Raw genomic sequence first — 18541 nt, 5'->3', positions numbered from 1 at the left:
GAACAAACGTGCAGCTCTTTGTCATCGATGACTGACACCTTTCAAAGCAGACATGCCAAGACATGTCAGTGCAGTGGGCGAAATGGACAAGGTTTCAATCCTTTAGTTTACTTAGGTTTCAGAGCAGGTGCAGCAGACTAATCCTCTGGATTATAAACCATTATAAATCAATGCACGTCTGCGTGAAACTAGAGCTGACAGCTATTTTGATCATCGATGAATCGGTTTGAAGCTTCATTCATGATTAAAACAAGATATCCGATTGTTTAAGCTTCTCACATTTTTATTTACAAGTGAATCACTTTGGTTTGTGGACAAAACAGGACATTTGAGAACATCGTCATTTCCAGGTTTGACAAACACCGATCAACATTTGTTAAGGTTTTCTGACCAAAGGTTTAATCGATTCATCGATTATGAAAATAACTGCCACGGAGTTGTTTTATACGCAACATAAAACTAGTGACATGAAACTTGTAATGCAGCGTGTTTTCTGTGTAACTCCATTAGAATCAGTCTGACAGGCGCTGAACTGAAATACAACTGAACGGGTTGTGATTCAAACTCACGATCGCCGGCTAAATACACCAGACTCCTCTGTTCATGTTTTCAGGGATTCAGGGAAGTGTTTTTAACTGATCTACAGTTCAGTAATTGTTGTCTTTGATTGTTCACGACTCTTCCAGTGACAACACTCTCTGACCAATCAGTGGCCGGCAGTCTGTGGACGTCACATTTTAGTATCGGCTCAGCTCACTTAGAACCAAAAAAAGCACCAGGTACCAGGTTCTGTCTCTCAGTAGAGTCGAGCCGAGTAGTGCTAGACAGTTCTGGTAAGGGAAAAGCAGCACTAGTGTGTACATTAGTGTGCCGGAAAGTACGGGAAAGTTTCAAACTACGATTAACTTGTTGAACTAGTTTCTTCAACTTTCACTCATTTCATTGAGATAAGTATTAATATAGACTATAGCCCTGACGCCATGAGGAGGATTTCAACAAACACAATAATGAGTGTTTTTTCAAACTCAGTACAGAGTGTAAATCACCAGAACGAGTGAAGCCCCCTTGTTTTGACCGGCATTACCAGTCATATCACTATGCTCCGTCTCCGCTCGTCCCACCTGACAGGTAAACCCCTGTCTGCTGTCTTCCTTTCTCTTTCACACGGTCACGCCTTTATTTCTTTATCTCTGCTCAGTCCCCCAGAGGCGAGCGGCTGCTAGGCAGCGGCAGCCTGCAGGGCGCTGTCAGGCCTCGTCTCCGTTTCTTCTCCGTCTCTCTGTGTTTCTTTAACTTTTCTCTTTCCTTGTTAGCCGGGGAGAAGAGGATGAAAGACGGATTAGCTCATGAAAGCTAAAGGTTGGGGCGGAAAGAGACGACGGGAGAAGGCAGACAAACAGTGGAAAGAGATTCTACTACCATCAGTTGCCACGGCTACCAGAAGGCAGCTGATTAGCGTGTGTGATGTGTGTTTGGGGCGTGTAGGTCCGTCTCTGTGGCTGACAAATGGTCCGATACTACACGTGGAGAAAGGAGCATTTTAACCATCATTAGCGGCAACTTCTCATTTATCAGCGCAGAGTTGTCGGTTGCTCCAGTGTTGCACCATAACAAGCTGCAACACTCAAATCCCCTGATGTTGAAACCCCCTGAACACGACACACACACACCAGACATTGATTAACACAACACATCCACTTGTTTCAGGCAGTGTGGCAGAAGACAGATTGACATTCAATAACTTGGGGACAAACATATGAACCATATGTTGTGTTCATTTCAGCAACCGTATGTCAGGCCAGCAGCGTGTGCAGGATCTGAGGAGAGGAAAGTATTTAAAGAATCCACACCACGTTTATGGCACTTGTACGACAAATGTCCAGCACGTCTGATAGAGCTCCCGACGTCACATGACTCGCTTTGCTCACAGTGGAATGGAAAGAGACCTCAACCTTTCTGATACACATTTCCTCATTCTACTCGGGAGAAACACTTACATGTAAAATAAACCACATATTATCAAACATCCACCAGAGGGTCGCGGGGTGCTGTGCCAATCTCAAAGGACGATAGGCGGGGTCACACCCAGGACAGATTGCCAGTGCGACCGAAACATATCAGCCGAAAATGGCCGAAAGACTTTTAATACATGGAAAACAACAAGACTGACGCCAGCACACCTCAGTCTGTTCCCACTTTGAGTCCAAGATCAGTTTGAAACACCGATAAAACAGTTCCAACCAGACGCGCGTACACGGTGCAACAGCAACCATTAAATGCTAAAGTCAAACTTGGCTGCATACGGCGCAGATGATGAACTCCACACCAGAGAACGCTCTCTCTCTCTTTCAGTTAACTAGAGAGACGTCTTCTACACAAAGGTTGAGAGGGAGCGCGGAGTGAAAACAAAGAAAAGTGCGTTTTACTAAGATCTACTTGGATCCCCTGCACTTCATCTCGACTGGATCCTCGTCATAAAGATCATTACTTGGATGTGGGGATCGAGCAGCGCTGGATCCAGAGAAGCACACAGCGCAGGAGTGGTGAGCAGACGAGAGGCATGCGCCCCCTCGTTCGATGACATCCCCCTAAATATGTTCAGAGAGTCTTAATTGATTTATTCTTTGAAGCATGAATAGTAGTGTATACATCTAGAATATAATACACTATACACTCAGTCCAAGCCATAACACAATAACACAACAATAAGACAAAGCCACGTGCTGGTCTCCGTGATCCCACGATCCAGCTTCTTTTCAGAGCGACATTCCCCGTACGACCGTGTTAAAAACGCCTGATCTCGACCGCTCGCTTTCAACAAAAGGACAACCTGCAGATCACGTGACTTCCAGCCACAGAGGCCACAAGCAGCGGCTGCAAACTAGTTCAAAGACACAGAGGAGACGGCGGCGTCTGTGACAAAGCCAGAGAGAGAAAAAACAACAACAACAACAACAACACAGAAAGTTCTGTTCTCTGGACACACACACACACACACACACACACACACACACACACAGAATAAAGGCCTTTTGAGTGCATGTACTGTATGTGTGCAACACTCCCTCTGAATAGCAGTAAAATAACAATCTAGATAAACCCGCTTTGAACCAGTTAACACACGAGGTTAAAGGTGGAAAGTACAGGAAATGTCACTGTGGTCACTGCGGGTGAGTTTCTATTGTTATGATTATTATTATTTCTTATTTTTTGAATCCAACTCTTCCATGGTTACAGATACAGGGTCAACAATCAGACAGTTTTTTTAATTCCAGTTTCAAGGTTAGATGTTGGTTTGAGGACGTGCGATATGTGTCGCATTTTTTGAATTCCATACTTGTGCGTCACGGACGTTGTATCTATGTATGTGTGTGGGACTGAGTGGGCGTCGTGCATGAATCAAGGAACAGACAGAAAAGAATGAAAAAGAAGGGGGAGGGGTCTAAGAACTGAAGACAGAGTGCTGATTCATATTCCCGTCACGTGCCAATTTTAAACGTGTGGAGAGACAAACGGACCGACGTGAAGCGTCGTTCAACACTTTCTCGTCATGCCGCGCACCTGTAGGTGTTTTCCTCCATGTTCAACCTCCATATTTGTCCCATATAACCACTATCCTTCCTCTGCACATGACCAAACCATCTCAACCTTGACTCTTTCTTACTTCATCTCCAAACTGTTCAATCGGAGCTTTTAATCCTGTCCATCCTGGTCATTCCCAACAGAAATCTCAGCATCTTCAGCTCCGTCACCTCCAGCTCCGCCTTCTAAGTTTTGTCAATTTTGGGACAATTTTTGAAAATGTCAACACATGTAAAGAGTATAAATCACAAAAGCTGAAGAAGCTGAAACCTAAGATCTTAAATGAAGAAACAAGTGTCACTGGCTCTTTGACACAAAGCCTGATGGACCTGGAGAATCATCATGGTTCAGAGACACTTTGTGAAAGTCGCAACATGCAAAGGGTGCTTGACCAAAAGCACGCCACGCACGCACGTGTGTGTGTGTGTGTGTGTGTGTGTGTGCACTGCAGTGTCACAGAGAGGAAACACATCATGGAGTTTTTTAATAATTGAGTAATGTCACTGTTGATGAAAGAAGTGTTTACAGAGCGACGCAACGAGGTGACACATTGTTTTTCCGGCGTCATCCAAACAGAGGGCGTGAGTATGAAGCAACAAGGCCAGCGCTGTGACCTCTGCCTCAGATCATAAGATCACAGGCGGTGACTCGACACACATCACGGTGAATCATAAGCTGATTCTTATTATAGTCACTGATATTATTAAGTCATTGCAGAGCTCGCTACTGTGGCTCCACAGCACTTCATTTGCCATGAGAATTTCAATTTGCTCATCAGTTACCGGCCTCATTACCTAGTAATCATCAGTATCTATATTCACTATATATGTGTTGACCCCTAATTGCAATGTAGCCAGCGTCTTCTTTACAAACAGTATTACTCACACTGAGCTCTGTTGCTTCCTGTTTGCTTCGATTAATCCAGGGTTATTTTGGTACCTGATGGGAGACCATCTGTGGCAAAAGCCCCGTCAACTGGACACGATTCAGAAAAAACACACACACCCGTGTCTTCAGGTTCCCACAATACACAGCACTCATCAGAATAAGTACCCCCGAAAAAAGACTGCAAATTATAATCACGTCATGTTATCTTACCGATGGTTTTAAAAAAAAACACTCTGTCAGGCCTTTGTGGCACAAGCTCCTAATGAGTGAAAGGAAAACGACATTTTAACGACTCCCAGGTCACGGCAACAAACATTCTCCACTCTGATGAGACCGATAATTAATGTCTTGTACCAAATTCCCTCAGCAATAACTAAAGCAAACCAAGTACAACTCTGGAGTGCACAAAGTCTCATGCAATCTCATGTCTTTAGGCGTCACCTAATCTGTGTCCAATGAGATGGAAGGACTGAGTTTATACTACGGATAATGTCTAAAAATGACTTTTCTATGAGTTGTTTGGTCCATCAAATGTCAGAAAATGTTGAAAAATGACGATCGGTGTTTCCCAAGCCTAATGTTTTGCTTTGTCCGCGAAAACAAACATGATTCAGTTTTCATGATTTCTCTGTTATGTGGAGCAAAGAAACCAGAAAATATTCACATGTAAGAAGCTGTAAAATCAGCCGTTGATCAATCACTGCGCCCCGATTAACGTCACATAATATTTCTGACAAAAACAAAAGGTTTTAAAGCCAAGAAAACGGCTCAACAGCAGCATGGTAAAGCGCCAAAGAATGTGTTAACCGTGTTCTGTTTCTTGTTTCCTCCTCTCCAAACAATGACTTCCGTTATTAGAATAATAATAAGAATAATAATAGCTAGAGCCAATGCTGCACTGATGTGAGGATAAGTCCCCGAATGTCCTCAAACGCCTCACGACATCAACCGTTCAGAGGCATGAAGACGGCAATCTTCATCAGAGATGAAAAGAACAATAACCTCATAAATTCACATTCTTATCAATCCTGTCATTCCAATAAAAAAAAACACTATTTATTATGAAGAGGAGTGGTTTTGTTCCTCTAGTGCTTTACAGGTCGGAAACTGTCCATTTCTATCCTTTCAGCAAAACCAACCAAACAATGAGAGTGGCTGTTTCTGCTTCCTCATCAGTGTCCTCATTATCTCCAAAAGTACCATCTCTTCCTGTTCCTCCTCAAGGCCTTTGGCTTCTTTTTCATGCTTATCACACGTGTCAAGGAAGGTATTTTTTAGAAGCGAGGACGTCACAGGCACCAAAACGACCGACGACACAGTCACATCCATGCCCTTTGAGCAGCGGGGGGAGTCACAGATTGTGACAAGGGCAGTTGCTGAGTAAAAAATAATAAGGGTGAATTCCAGAGGAAACGCATGTAAAATGGGAAACGGGCCCCGATTCAGAAGAGATGGACCACTCGAGCCTACAGTCACACACCGTGAGAGGGAACTAGATGCTGCTCCCTGAAGAGGAAAGCATCTATTTTAAAATCACAGTGCTTAATATGTGCTGTATTTTCATACAGCTGGTTGCTCAATGTCTCTAGATAAAAGCAGTGTCTCTCTACTCATGTTGACGATGCACAGCTCGCATATTAAATGACAAGTTGAAGGACAAGTGGAAGGAGATTGAGAGAACGTGGTGATAAAAAATGTGTTAATCATGAAAACAATAACATTTTATTTGAATAGCCCATAATCACAAATCACAATTTGTCTCACAGGGCTTGAAATTATAGGATTTTTTTTTGTGATGAGCCATTTGACTGTGTTGCTATGTAAACCCTGATGCAGACGTCCGTATCTATAAATCTGTGATTTTACATTAAGGCACAGCACGAGGTGTGGGTCCTCTGGTGCCTCCATTTCTAAGCTCAAATGTGTTATTTTGTGTATATTAAGTTTCTAGTCACATCTTCAGATACCACAGAATTGATCAAATGGAGTCCATGTGTCCACATGTGCCAGGACCTCGTACAACCGTATTACTATTACTATGTCCTTAACCCTCAACAAGGGTGAAGAAAAACTGTCCAACAAACAGATGTTGCAAAAGCAGCCTCACAACAACGTTAACCTGCATGACAGGCCATCGCCCGTCACCCATTAATGGTCAACACAGACGTTGTTTGCCGTGCGATGGATCATCTCCAAGCAGGAACCTGAATCATTAACTGTCCCGTCAGCGGTGACGCTTGACGATGTTTGTGCCAGCGACTCTTTTTTTGGACCTTGAAGCTCCGTGTGTGTGTGTGTGTGTGTGTGTGTGTGCGCACACGTGTTGCGCTCGTGGTGGGGGCCATGAATTAAAGACGAGATTAATGAGTCAGGACACGGAGGCTCAGACTCCAATCTGTTCCCTGCCCCACTCTGGGGGCAATTCCACTCCACAAAACCCCATTCTGCCAGTGAACAGACACACAGACAGAGACTTTTGTGGACGCCACTGAGACGCAGCAGGACGGACCGACGGACGACGCACGACTGTGTGCGCGTCCGACAGAGGGAGCACATGTTCGGGAAAGTGTGAGGACGGGAGAAGAAGATTAGAGCGAAGACGCTGCACGGGGGGACTGGATGTCTTGGGCAGTATGCCACCACCCCACCCAGACACCGCGCCATGACCCCGAGACCTGCCATCTGTCTGCAGGACAGGGACAAATGCACAGAGCTGGGAGAGAATCAGAGACACAAACGACGTGCGGGGAGCAGTTGGACAAGAGGAGGACAGATAAATGAGAGCAGAACTAGAACAAAAGAACAAGGGCAAAAACAAACAAACCCCAAAAAACTGACCCCATGAGGAGAGAATGTGTATGTGGAAACTCGCAGACAGACTGAAACTTGAACTTCCTGCTGCTCACTGTACATTTTCACACTAGGTTTGACGACATGAAAGAGAGCAGATGCATAACTTCAGGCTGTGTGCACCAGTCTCCTCTTGTTCTATTATCAGCTCTCTTTTATTGCAGCGCTGTCTTTATTACTTAGACACCCCCATGGCCATTCAGTGAAGCCCATATGAATGTGACGACGACGGCCTTGATGCTCTTTATCATCATTTAGCCCCTTGTGCTATATGAGATTGGGGCGCCGCATTACCATGAAACCCTCATCAAGCGTCTCTCGTCCCTCCCTCAGCTCTCCCACTTTAATACGTGCCATGAGACGCACTAATCCCATGATATGCCTCATAATCTGATCACAGATATGAGCATAGAGAGGGAAACAGAACAGGAGACGAGAAGTGAAGACAGGGAGGGAAAGAATAGAAAGAGGCAGAGGTTTGTGGGATGGAGGTTAAAACCAAAAATGAGGGGGCAAGTAGACAAGCGGGGAGACGAGTGAATGACCGGGGAGAAGGAAGTAAGGAAGGTTGTAAGGAAGGAAGGAGGGGGAAGACAGGCGCGTGACCTGATTTCAAAACCAAGAGAAGTGGAGCAGCAACCAAATGTAATGTGTTGACTCTACAAACACACAGCTGTGAGGATGCATGGGTGTCACATGGATACCACTTGATGGTATAACCATAACGATTGATGGTGTTTTATTGTATTTAGCCAATTTTCTTTTTTTTTCCTCTCTCTCTCTCCGCAAAAAAGCTTAAATTCACTAAGTCGTAACTGAACACAGATTATTCATGGATATGATTTAGCAACATAAGGATTATTTTATAGTTGGGTGATTTATACACATGGTGGCGTAGCGGCTACTACTGTTACCTTGCAGCAAAAAGACAGGGGTTCCCCGGCTCATGGCCCTCAAGTAGACGATGGAGCGGTGGACAGTGAATGAATGAATGAATGTCCGACAGATAAATAAATCTACTATTCAGATTAACTACAGTTGTACAGCAGAGTTGAATAAAAGATGCTTATTGCTACCAAAGTAAAACCAGATCTCTCTACCCACCCCTATACACACTGCACACAGTGTAACCTCATGTCTGGGTCCTGCTCCGTCTCTGCCTCTCTAGCCTCGCCTGATGTACCAGTCTGGCAAAGACACACACACACACACACACACACACACACACACACAGTGTTGAATACATACTATTACACAGCTGGATACATAAACAGCATCGGGGTGTGGAACATACAGACGTCTCTGCTGTGTGTTAGTGAACGAGAGAAAGAAAACACCATGAAAGAGACTCGTCATTAGAATTGATCTAAACAAACAATCTGTATGAACACATTTGGACAAAGTCACAGTATCTGACCCAACAACGCTCTCATCTTCTTTTCTTTTTTATTCACTTGAATGATCATACACCAGCTCCTCCTCATCATCATCATCATCATCACCCCTAAATGCTGACTGTGGCTTTTTAAAAAAAAAAAAAAAAATTCTCCAATCCCTACAACTCACCTGCGTGATCTTAATAGCATTGAATTTCACCCCTAAGTTAGTCACAGTTGGAGGACAGTCAGTGAGGACAATGATAACAAACAATGATGCAAACACATGCTGCAGAAGCATGGACATGTCTGTGAAAGACTTCTACCTCATCAAGAATTCACCCAAATAACAACTCAACAAAAACAACGACAAAAGTGGCTAAAACAACACACTTCGGTCTCTCATACATCATTTATTTAGATGTTGCATCTGAAATCAGTCTTGCTTCTCTTTTTCTTTTGAAAAATGAAGCATGTGGTTGTCAGGACAACCGTCTGTCCACACTGCACTTGTCTCGGAAAGTGTTTTGTGTGTGTGTGTGTTCTTGTATTTGTTGCCTCTTTTGGACCTCGTTTCTGGCAAAAACAAGCTGAGTCCTGATCTCAGATAAGTGGTTACAAATGGATGGAAGCTTTCTGACCTTGTCAGGACCAGTAGTCCTTACAGAGAGCAAAACCTGGTCCTAATCCGGCAGAACTTCATTTCTGAGGAACTGGTTCTGGGTAAAGTTAAAAACGTTGATCATTTAATGTGAATTGTCCACTATTCAACAAACAATCCCATCAAAAATCCCTCTGCCTATGAGGGATACAGCTTTGTTTAATCTTTCATTTTTATTTTCTCAAGGGAGGCACAGCAGAGAAACACCTGGCTTAGGGTGGTAGTAAGGTTTCATTTGGGGGTAATTATTTATTATAAAAGGTTAACAGGCAGGGTAAATGGCTGGGGAATGTATCATGTCTCCAGTGTCCTCACAACTATAGAGAGACTCACGGGTGTGTGTGTGTGTGTGTGTGTGTGTGCATATGTGCGACACCTCCAGCTATGACTTTTATAGCACTGACACACTGTCGTCTCAGAGCGATGAAATGATTTGTCACATTTGGTGGTTTCATTCATGGGTTAAAATAAAAAAAAAAGTACACATGTACACAAACAACAATTACTTGAGTCCTTTTCTTTAAAAAAAAACAAACCCCCCCCCAGATTACAGTCATTGTTAGTAAACACAACAACATGGCTGATGTTCTCGTCACGGAGCTGGAGGCGACTCCATCATACAATCTGTTAGCTGCCATTTTCAAGCTGTTTCTCTGACACACACCATCGAGCACACACACACACACACACACTCACGCACGCACGCACGCACGCACGGACACGCCTGGTGTCACAGAGCTTGAAAAAGTGACACAAGAGCTTTAACATACACATTCAAAGAAAACAAAAGAGCATTCAGAGATCAAGCTGCATAGAAACGTTTACTGACAGCACTCCAATGGAAAACAGGAGAATTGTGTGTGTGTGTGTGTGTTTCACACAAGTTAAAGTACAATGTCAGTGACAAAGTCACTCTTAGATCACACACACACACACACACACACACACACACACCTGTGGGCGCGAGTGAACAGCCACCACAGCAAATTCCACCGTGTGTGTGTGTGTGTGTGTGTATAGGCACGATTCCTTTGTCTGTGGTGGTCACATGACCAGTCTGACTTGCCGCCGCCATCCCCTCCCCTCTGTAACGCCGCCACCACCATACAATAAAAACGCCCAATTGTGTGAGACAACGCCACACAGCGTGATCACAAACTAACAAACAAACAACAACAACAACAACAACGGTGTCTTTAACTGAGCAGACGCTGACAAAATCAACAACATCTCTCCTAATTAGTCACACGTGAGCCATTAGTGATGAAGGGAGGATGGTGAGGGATGAGAGGACGGTAAAAGAGGGGATGAAGGTTAAGATGAAGGGATGGTGGCAGCTGCACGGGCGGGTGAGCGGGGATCAAGTCGGAGGGAATCAATAAAAGCTGATGACTGCATTACGGCCGACATGTGCGCACACGTCCTCCCTCCTGATAAACAACCCGAGCATGGAGAGGAGAAAAGAACACGGGGAACGTGAAAGTGACGCAGATATTATCTGTATGTTAGTAAAGGAGGCAAAGGAGGACATGAGGACATGAGGGCGGAGGAAGGAAGGAAGGAAGGAAGGGCAGGCAAGGTGGGAAATAAAGCAGCCCCAAAACATGATAAATAGAGCAGGGGGTGGCAGGAAGAAGGGAGGAGCAGACAGAAAAAAAGAGGGACAGAAATCGACTGGTGGCAGGAGGGGGGGAGGCATGCAGGGAGACGAGATGGAGGTATGATGTAGTGATGTATAGATGATGAAGGGGGGGTTGTGAGGAGGGTGGGCGGTATCGGTCCCAGGGGTGAGATTTCCTGCTTTTCTTCGACAGATGACTCTGTGGATCTAACTGAGAGATCTAACCGCCTATCCTACGTGCATGTTAATTACAGAGAGACAGAGGGAGGGAGGGAGAGAGGGAGAGACACTGAGAGAGAGAGAGAGAAAGTAAATAAGTCTGTGGAGAAAAATGGCACAAAGGAAGCTCAGGTGTTTCCCTGGTTCCCTCTAAAGGTCTTAAAGGTTTGGTTTAAAGCAGCCACATATTTGCCACCTAACAAAACACTGGTGTACTCAAATCTACACCTTGTTAAGTCTGTGATGTCATCACAATATGTTCACGGCACTTCATCTCAAGTGTGTAAACGACTCGCTACGGCTGAACAATTCATCGCAATACAGCAGGATACGCAAAAGATCGTTTTAGATGAATTATTATTACACATCTTATTCTAAAATGACCATTCCCTCTGTTTTCCTGTCATGATCTCATTTCTGTCAAAATAACCGCAATTAGATATTTATTCAAAATCGTTCAGACAGACAGACAGACAGGAGGCAGATTTACTCACAGTAAGATTATTTGCTCTCTCATTATCCTCCTCTTCCTCACATATACTTACTGAAATTGGATTAAGATGAAGCCCGAGATAAGGATTTGTTTCATTTTCTATATACATAGTAGAACAGTATTATTATTTATTCCTCCCCCAAGTGGAAGCTCACAGTGTATCACAGTTTGAGAACCATGGCTTTAGACGAATTATAAAAAGTCATTTGAGAAAATGAAGTTTAAGTTGAGGTGATACAGACTTGCCTATAAAGGTGTTTGTAATGTGAGTCAGTCATGTGCATCCATTGAATGTATTTATAACCACACTTACATATAAATAGATTATATTTTTAAACATGAGAACCATCATTGGAGACCTCACACAGTCTGTGGTTCTCGGCTAAAAGCGGAAACGAGAGCTCATGATAACGAAGGAACATGTCACGGTTCTCATTAAGAGGAGGAAGAGCTTTTCTATAGAATCACATCATTAAAGCCGCACACAGCCATAAGCAGCAGGTGATGAACCAAAGCAAAACGGACGACACTTTCACCGCTCGCAGATATTGTTTTTCTTGTAGTTAACTTTTCTGTGACCTTAGCGAGAGTGTCGACGTCGCGATGCAAAAGCAAACTCGGCTAATGGTCTCCTCTTTTACTCTCTGCACATCCCTGCTCCAGCCACATGGCAGCGTGGCTCCTTCTAAACGAGTTAAGCCTTTATTAGACTGTCAGGGGGGAAAACATTGTTTCCCCCAGTAGCAGGTGGAGATATTATTCATCTATAATTGGTAATAACCCCGTACCCTCACCCCGAGGCGGCTCAATCTCCAGTGAGCAATCACTACCATCGCCTGCTCTGCTGGAAACAGCATTATTAGGTCGATGGCACTGTCTGTTCCACTGCCGTCTGCCAGAGAGAGAGAGAGAGAGAGAGAGAGAGGTTTATTATCCCGCAATATACGACTTCACTCCCGCACAGCTTCTTAAAAAAGGAAACACATGCAGCAGAGGGGAGAGAGAATCTGTCTGCGCTTCTTTACCTCACATCCAGAGCTGCTATCAAATACTGTATCTCAGCCGTCTGGACAGTGGAGGCTTAAAATGAAGCTGCAGCAGGATGGTTTACAGGCTGCGTGAGGATTTATCAGTGCTTTAAAACGAACATTTGTTCCACTGCACCCAAAAACAACAACAAAGAACACCTTTAGCTCAGCTAAGTATGCAGATATATAAGTTCTTTCTTTTTGTTTTTTTGTTCAAACCACAGGATGAGCTTCAAAACACTGGTATGTGTCACCTATTTACATCATATTCAAATAGAACAATCTGTCTTTTCCCCTTCATCTATTCCAAAAAACTTTTTTTTGTGACTGAGAGTGACCTTGCCGCCGCCGCCGCTAAGAGCAGACGAGGATTTCGTCAGCTGACGCTGAGGGCACACCTGCCTCAGAGCTGCACTCAGGTTTCAACATCTGCCAACGGCTCTGTGCTTCATCCCTGTGAGGAGGAGGAGGAGGCATCAGGGGAGTGAAGGAAGGAAGAAAGAGAGGGGGAAATAAAGGAGAGAAAGAAAGAAAAACAACAAAGTCTCTGGTGGTTTTACCGAGAGACGGCGGTGCGTTTCAGGGAAAGTCTAGGTCGACTTTGAACAGCAGAGCAACCACAACAAAAAAGACAAAGTGATAATATCGTGACAAAGGAGGGGCTGGCCGGGGGGGGAATGACAGTAAAAACCACCTACTGAAACCACGGATTCTACAGCAGTCATTCCCCGAGACTGGGTGTGACCCCGCCTCTCGCCCCGTGTGTCAGCTGTGAGGATGGGTGGAACTTTAATTCTAGACATTTATACAATTAAGTGAAAACAGTTCCGGTTGGACGACACCATCTTGACATTATGATCACAATATTCCATCATGACATTGTACAATAATGAGCAAATCAAAGTGTTTGTTTTGATATCACGTTCACAATAAAACTGTATGATGTAAATAAAATAAATCATACTGATATATTGTAATTGTTGGGCTTTTTAATAGACGTTAACAGACATGTCTATTTTTAGAAATCAGGCCAGCTGATGGCTGATAACTTGTGCTATTTTTTTGGCCCATATATTTGATGAAGTATAACTATTTAATGATAACAAACAATACTTCAATGACCAGTTTTGCAAAAACACAAACGTCTACTTTTTAAAGGATATTTTCATTTAAAGTATGACGAAAATCTAATTCTCAAAACAAAAGAGCCCGAACGTCATCGTCAAAATATTTGACAATTTACTTAGAAATTGATTCATTGATGAATAGTTGCAGGCCTACGGCCGCCGCAGCAGTAAGACTGGTAATTTGCTCTCTTCATGATTTACATTGTGAATTAAATCAGCATGTTTTGTCATCTTTAAAAAGGGTGATTCCATTATACAACGCTGAGACAAACACAGCAGCTCGGTGTGACTGACCCTGATGCCTCTGTGGACACTTCTGAACAACGTCACTAACAAACACAGGACATGTGCTTTCACTGGATCAACAACAAGAGAATAAATCAAAGTGAAGTTTTGTGGAGAAGGAAGTGAGCGGTGTCATGTGCTCAAGAAAATGTGGTTTACTGGAGGGAGAAGTGAAAGCAAACCAGCGGATACTGGTAACATGCTGATCCATTCAAACATTCCTGATTCAGTCATTCACTTCTTCAAGTCCAGGTTACGCTGACATGCAAGCCACCAACCAACAAGAAGCTAACTTCACCATGTTGTTGTTGTTGTTGTTGTTGTTGTTGTTGTTACTGCAGCACTGTGTGCAAACCTACCAACTGTGGCCTAATACACAAAGAAAGAACTTTGCCAATACAGTCTTTTTTGCTCCAAGAAAAGTTTTCAGACAGATGAACCCCACAGAACAATATGCCAGGCCTGTATGTGGCGCTATAACGCTGTACAAACACAAGATGACCAAGAGAGAGAGAGAGAGGTGGGGTTATGACATTCCCAAAGTTGGGTATTGGTTGTTTACATGGAGAAGCAAGGGTGGTGTTTTGAAATGTCTTCACTCTGGGACCTGGTTTCCAAAAATAGAGTTTCAGGACTCTCAAAACACTTAGTAAGAGTGGATATGATGCAGAATCTTTGAGAATTGTCTCAAAGTCATTGAAATTGCATTGAAATGTTATTTTATCATACAATACCAATGATAAAAACAATTTCCCCCAGGGATTAATAAAGTATTCTGATTCTGATGTCCAGATACAACGATTCCGTGATAACTAATATATTGCAAGACAATCATAAAGCGATAAATCATGAGAAACGCGCAGGATTTCTCTATTTATTCACACCACAGAGAACAAAGGTCATAAAGTCTACGTGTTGAACATGGATGCAGCTTTCTCCACCACTATCCCACTGTAAACTCCTCTTCTTCTTCTTCAGCCAGATCACTTCCACTCAAAGTTTCCCCTCATTCGTTTGAGCAGCGCCACCGTGAGGAGATGTGTAGTAGTGGCACCCGGCGAGTGAAACTAACAGGGACGCCTTCATTTGTTGATTAAAACATCCATATTTACTCAGTCTCATTTGAGATTCATTTGGGTTTGGGTGACTGTATCGTCACTTTACATTACATTACATGTCATTTAGCAGACGCTTTTATCCAAAGCGACTTACAATTGAATTGAGTACAATCAGCCAGGGGTGGAATCGAACTTGCGACCATTGCGACTATGATGTCTTTCGCACACAGGGTACCGGTCTTAACCACTGAGCCACTCCACCCACTTGCCGCAGTCGCTGAGGATTTTAAGTGTGGACCAAAATGGTGGACGGCTCAACATCAGCCGTCCCTGGAGTCCTGCTGTGAGCATGGCTACAAACCTCAGTCAGCAGCACCGTGTATTCATGAGACCAGACCTGATGGCGCCGTTAAGAGAGAAGATGCCACAACATCATTTCAACAAAGGAGCGAGCAACATCCGTATGTTATCCTGTCACCTGCTTCCATCACGTCATTCTGCCAAACATCCCGTCCCCCTGCCCTCCTCCTCCTCCACCTCCTCCACCTCCTCCCCCCCGCCCTGCCCTGCGTTATCTCCGGGTTTCAGTGCAACGCTGAATTAAATAAATATATTTGAAATCCGCAGTACAAACAACAGCTATGGTGTGTTCAATTATTGTTTTCTGTTTTTTTTCTTCTTGCCATGCGGTTCAGCCAATGGTGGTCCGTTTCCATAGGATCGACCTTCGACCTGGCATTATACGACACTGCAGCGACTGTAAACAGCCCCTCCCCTCACGCTCTCACCACGCTCTCCTCCGCGCCATCAAACGGTCAGCACAAAGGAAAAGAGCTGACCTTAACTGTCCTGGAAGGGTTCACAAACACACACGTACAAGAACACAATAGGACTGCCAGGTACCAGGACGGCCCACTTTAAAGCTGACCCCAGAGTTTTTAAATCAAGCTTTCATATATGCAGCTGTTTGGGGACAGAGGAGGGGGAGAATGGAAAGATAGCAACGCACAGAGCCAATCAACCCTCTGGGGTAAAACAAAGGGGGCTATCTGTAAAAATCCCTGGACTTCATCCCACCCTGTGATGAGAGAACTTCGATCCCCAGGCAAAGCACGGACGCAGCTACAAAGCCCTGATGCAGTCAGTTAAGCTCCCGCTTCGATCCGGCTCATTGAGCTCTGCGCTCATGATCAATTAGAGAAGAGCAGAAGCAGCTGCTCAGCTTTTTTCTTCTTTTTTAACCTCTTTTTAACCACAGACGGTTCCTCGATGCGACAAACTCTTGCCTTTTTCACTGCTTTATTAGATCCATCATCTCAAGGTTCTCTTGTTAGTTTAGTTTTTTTGCTGTTTCACAGAAATTTAAGGCTGATGAAAGAGTTCAAATGTGGGCAACGCAGCCTCGTCACAGCATGTCACTGGACTTTCTCTCTCCTGTGAGGTGGATGTCACACACAGCGATGCAGCGTCGCTGGACGAGATCACACGGCTGACCAGCAGGACCATGATGGATCCATATATTTATATATACACACATATATATTTGTATACACACACACACACACACACACACGTATATAAACCAAAGATACTCAGAGATATTCACTAACACGGAGGATTAAAGGAACCAGACTACGTACACATTTACGAGGCTGAACTCAATATCATCTTCAAAAACACTCTGATTATGAAAATGGCGGATGGTTCATTTAGTTTGTTGGTTTTTCCCCAATATTTAACTATTTCTGACCGTTAGCAAAATATGAACGAACACTGCGTGGATACACATTGAAATGTTGTCATATTCACAAACACAATGAGTGTTATTGAATTAATGCCCCGTCCTATTTTCCTCACAAAACAGACATCGACTAGAGCTGAGTTATAGATTCATATTTTTGACCGTTCTCTTAACTGAATTGCTTGGTTGTTTGGTCCATAAAAGACTTGAATACAGAGAAAATGGGTGATTGTGTCAAAGGACGACTGGTTTTGTCCCCAAACCAAATACACCCACTTTCCAGTGACTGAGGATCAAGGAAACCAGTCACAACATTTTTAATTAAAAATTCACCCAAACCCAATTAGTTGATTATCACAAGAGTTGGTGATTAACTTAGTCATTAGTTGAAGCTATAAGTCAAATGTTTTTTTTTTTTATGGATTTGCTTCTATGTACAGAGATCAGCTGATTACATTATTCCGTCAGAGGGCTGCAACAATTGATTGAATAATCACTTACAAAACAAATTGCCAAATATTTTGATTGGTTTGAATAGTTTTTTTTTTTTAAATAACGAGTGCTCTGACTTTTCAGCTTTGTAAATGTGAATATTTCCTAGTTTGTTCGAAACTCTGCCCAGCATAACACAGAAATCATTCAAACTGACATTTGAGAACATCATTTTATGCGTGTGTGAGAGACTCACCCATCCTCCTTGACTCTCGATCCAGGGCTGGATGTTGTTGTCCAGGTAGACCGTCATCCACTCGGCGATCCTGCCCACCAGCGGACTCATCTCCTTCTCCACGCACTCGACGCTCAGCGCGCCGCCAAACGCAAAAAGCCCTATGATGCGGCCCCAGTTGACGCCGTCTCGGAACACCTCGTCCATCACGTTCTCGAAGCTCTGGTAGGCGGTGGCCGGCGTGATGTGCAGCTGGTTGTGCAGGTCGCTGAAGGCGCGGGCGTACCGCAGCTCAAACTCGTTGGCCGAGTCCCGCAGAGCCTCCTTTATCGCATCCATGCTCGTCGGCGACGGCAACCTTTGCTGCTGCCGCTGCGGGGACGCTGGTGGGGTGCTGGGACTCGTGCCGTTTAAAGTCCCATTGGCATGCGTGGCTATCCGCTGCTCCTCGCCCGACACCGCCTCCCCCCCATCAGTCCTGTTTGGAGGCTCACTGAGTCCCAGGTGGTGCAGTGGATAGTTTCTCTGAGACAGTTTATACTGTATGTAGTAAACCACCAGTTCTCTGTTTTGAGACATTTTTGTGTTTAAATTAGCGGTTTGTCTTCGCTCCGGCGCGTCTCCGCTCCTCTCTCGGTGGAGCCTTGCTGCGTTTGAGTGAACACACACCACCGTCTCTGCCAGGCTGTCTTCCTGTGCGTCCCCTGTTCACACAACCATGGTCAGCTGATGTCCAGAGGACACTTGGAGGGGGTGAAAAGCCAAACCTACACAAAGCTGACAAATCAGCTCAGTCCCTGGAAAAGAGACAACAATAAAAGGTCAAAGTCTGGACAGTCTATACGTGTGTGTGTGTGTGTGTGTGTGTGTAATACAGAGATTGCAAAGATGGCTGTAGACTTTCACATTAAATCTGGACAGGTAGGGTCAAAGTGCTTCTCTCTA

General features: G+C 44.3%; 1 protein-coding gene across 4 annotated transcripts in view; it reads right to left on the bottom strand.

Moving 5' to 3' along the window:
• bcl2l1 (BCL2 like 1) overlaps nt 1–18541 on the bottom strand; it is a 33808-nt gene that overhangs the window by 7704 nt on the left and 7563 nt on the right. For 2 of the 4 annotated variants that reach the window (XM_044037581.1, XM_044037582.1), the window contains exon 2: nt 15758–18393. In XM_044037581.1, the coding sequence (XP_043893516.1) occupies nt 17423–18175 (753 nt within the window). In that variant the 5' untranslated portion in view covers nt 18176–18393 and the 3' untranslated portion in view covers nt 15758–17422. Of the gene's footprint in view, nt 1–12265; nt 12583–15757; nt 18394–18541 lie in introns of those variants that run through there. The other 2 variants (XM_044037584.1, XM_044037583.1) reach the window with 2 other exon arrangements.

The sequence above is a fragment of the Solea senegalensis genome, linkage group LG11 (genome assembly GCF_019176455.1).
Source record: "Solea senegalensis isolate Sse05_10M linkage group LG11, IFAPA_SoseM_1, whole genome shotgun sequence".
Lineage (NCBI taxonomy): Eukaryota > Metazoa > Chordata > Actinopteri > Pleuronectiformes > Soleidae > Solea > Solea senegalensis.
Note: the sequence above shows the minus strand (reverse complement) of the source record. Positions and strands in the feature narration are given on the sequence as shown.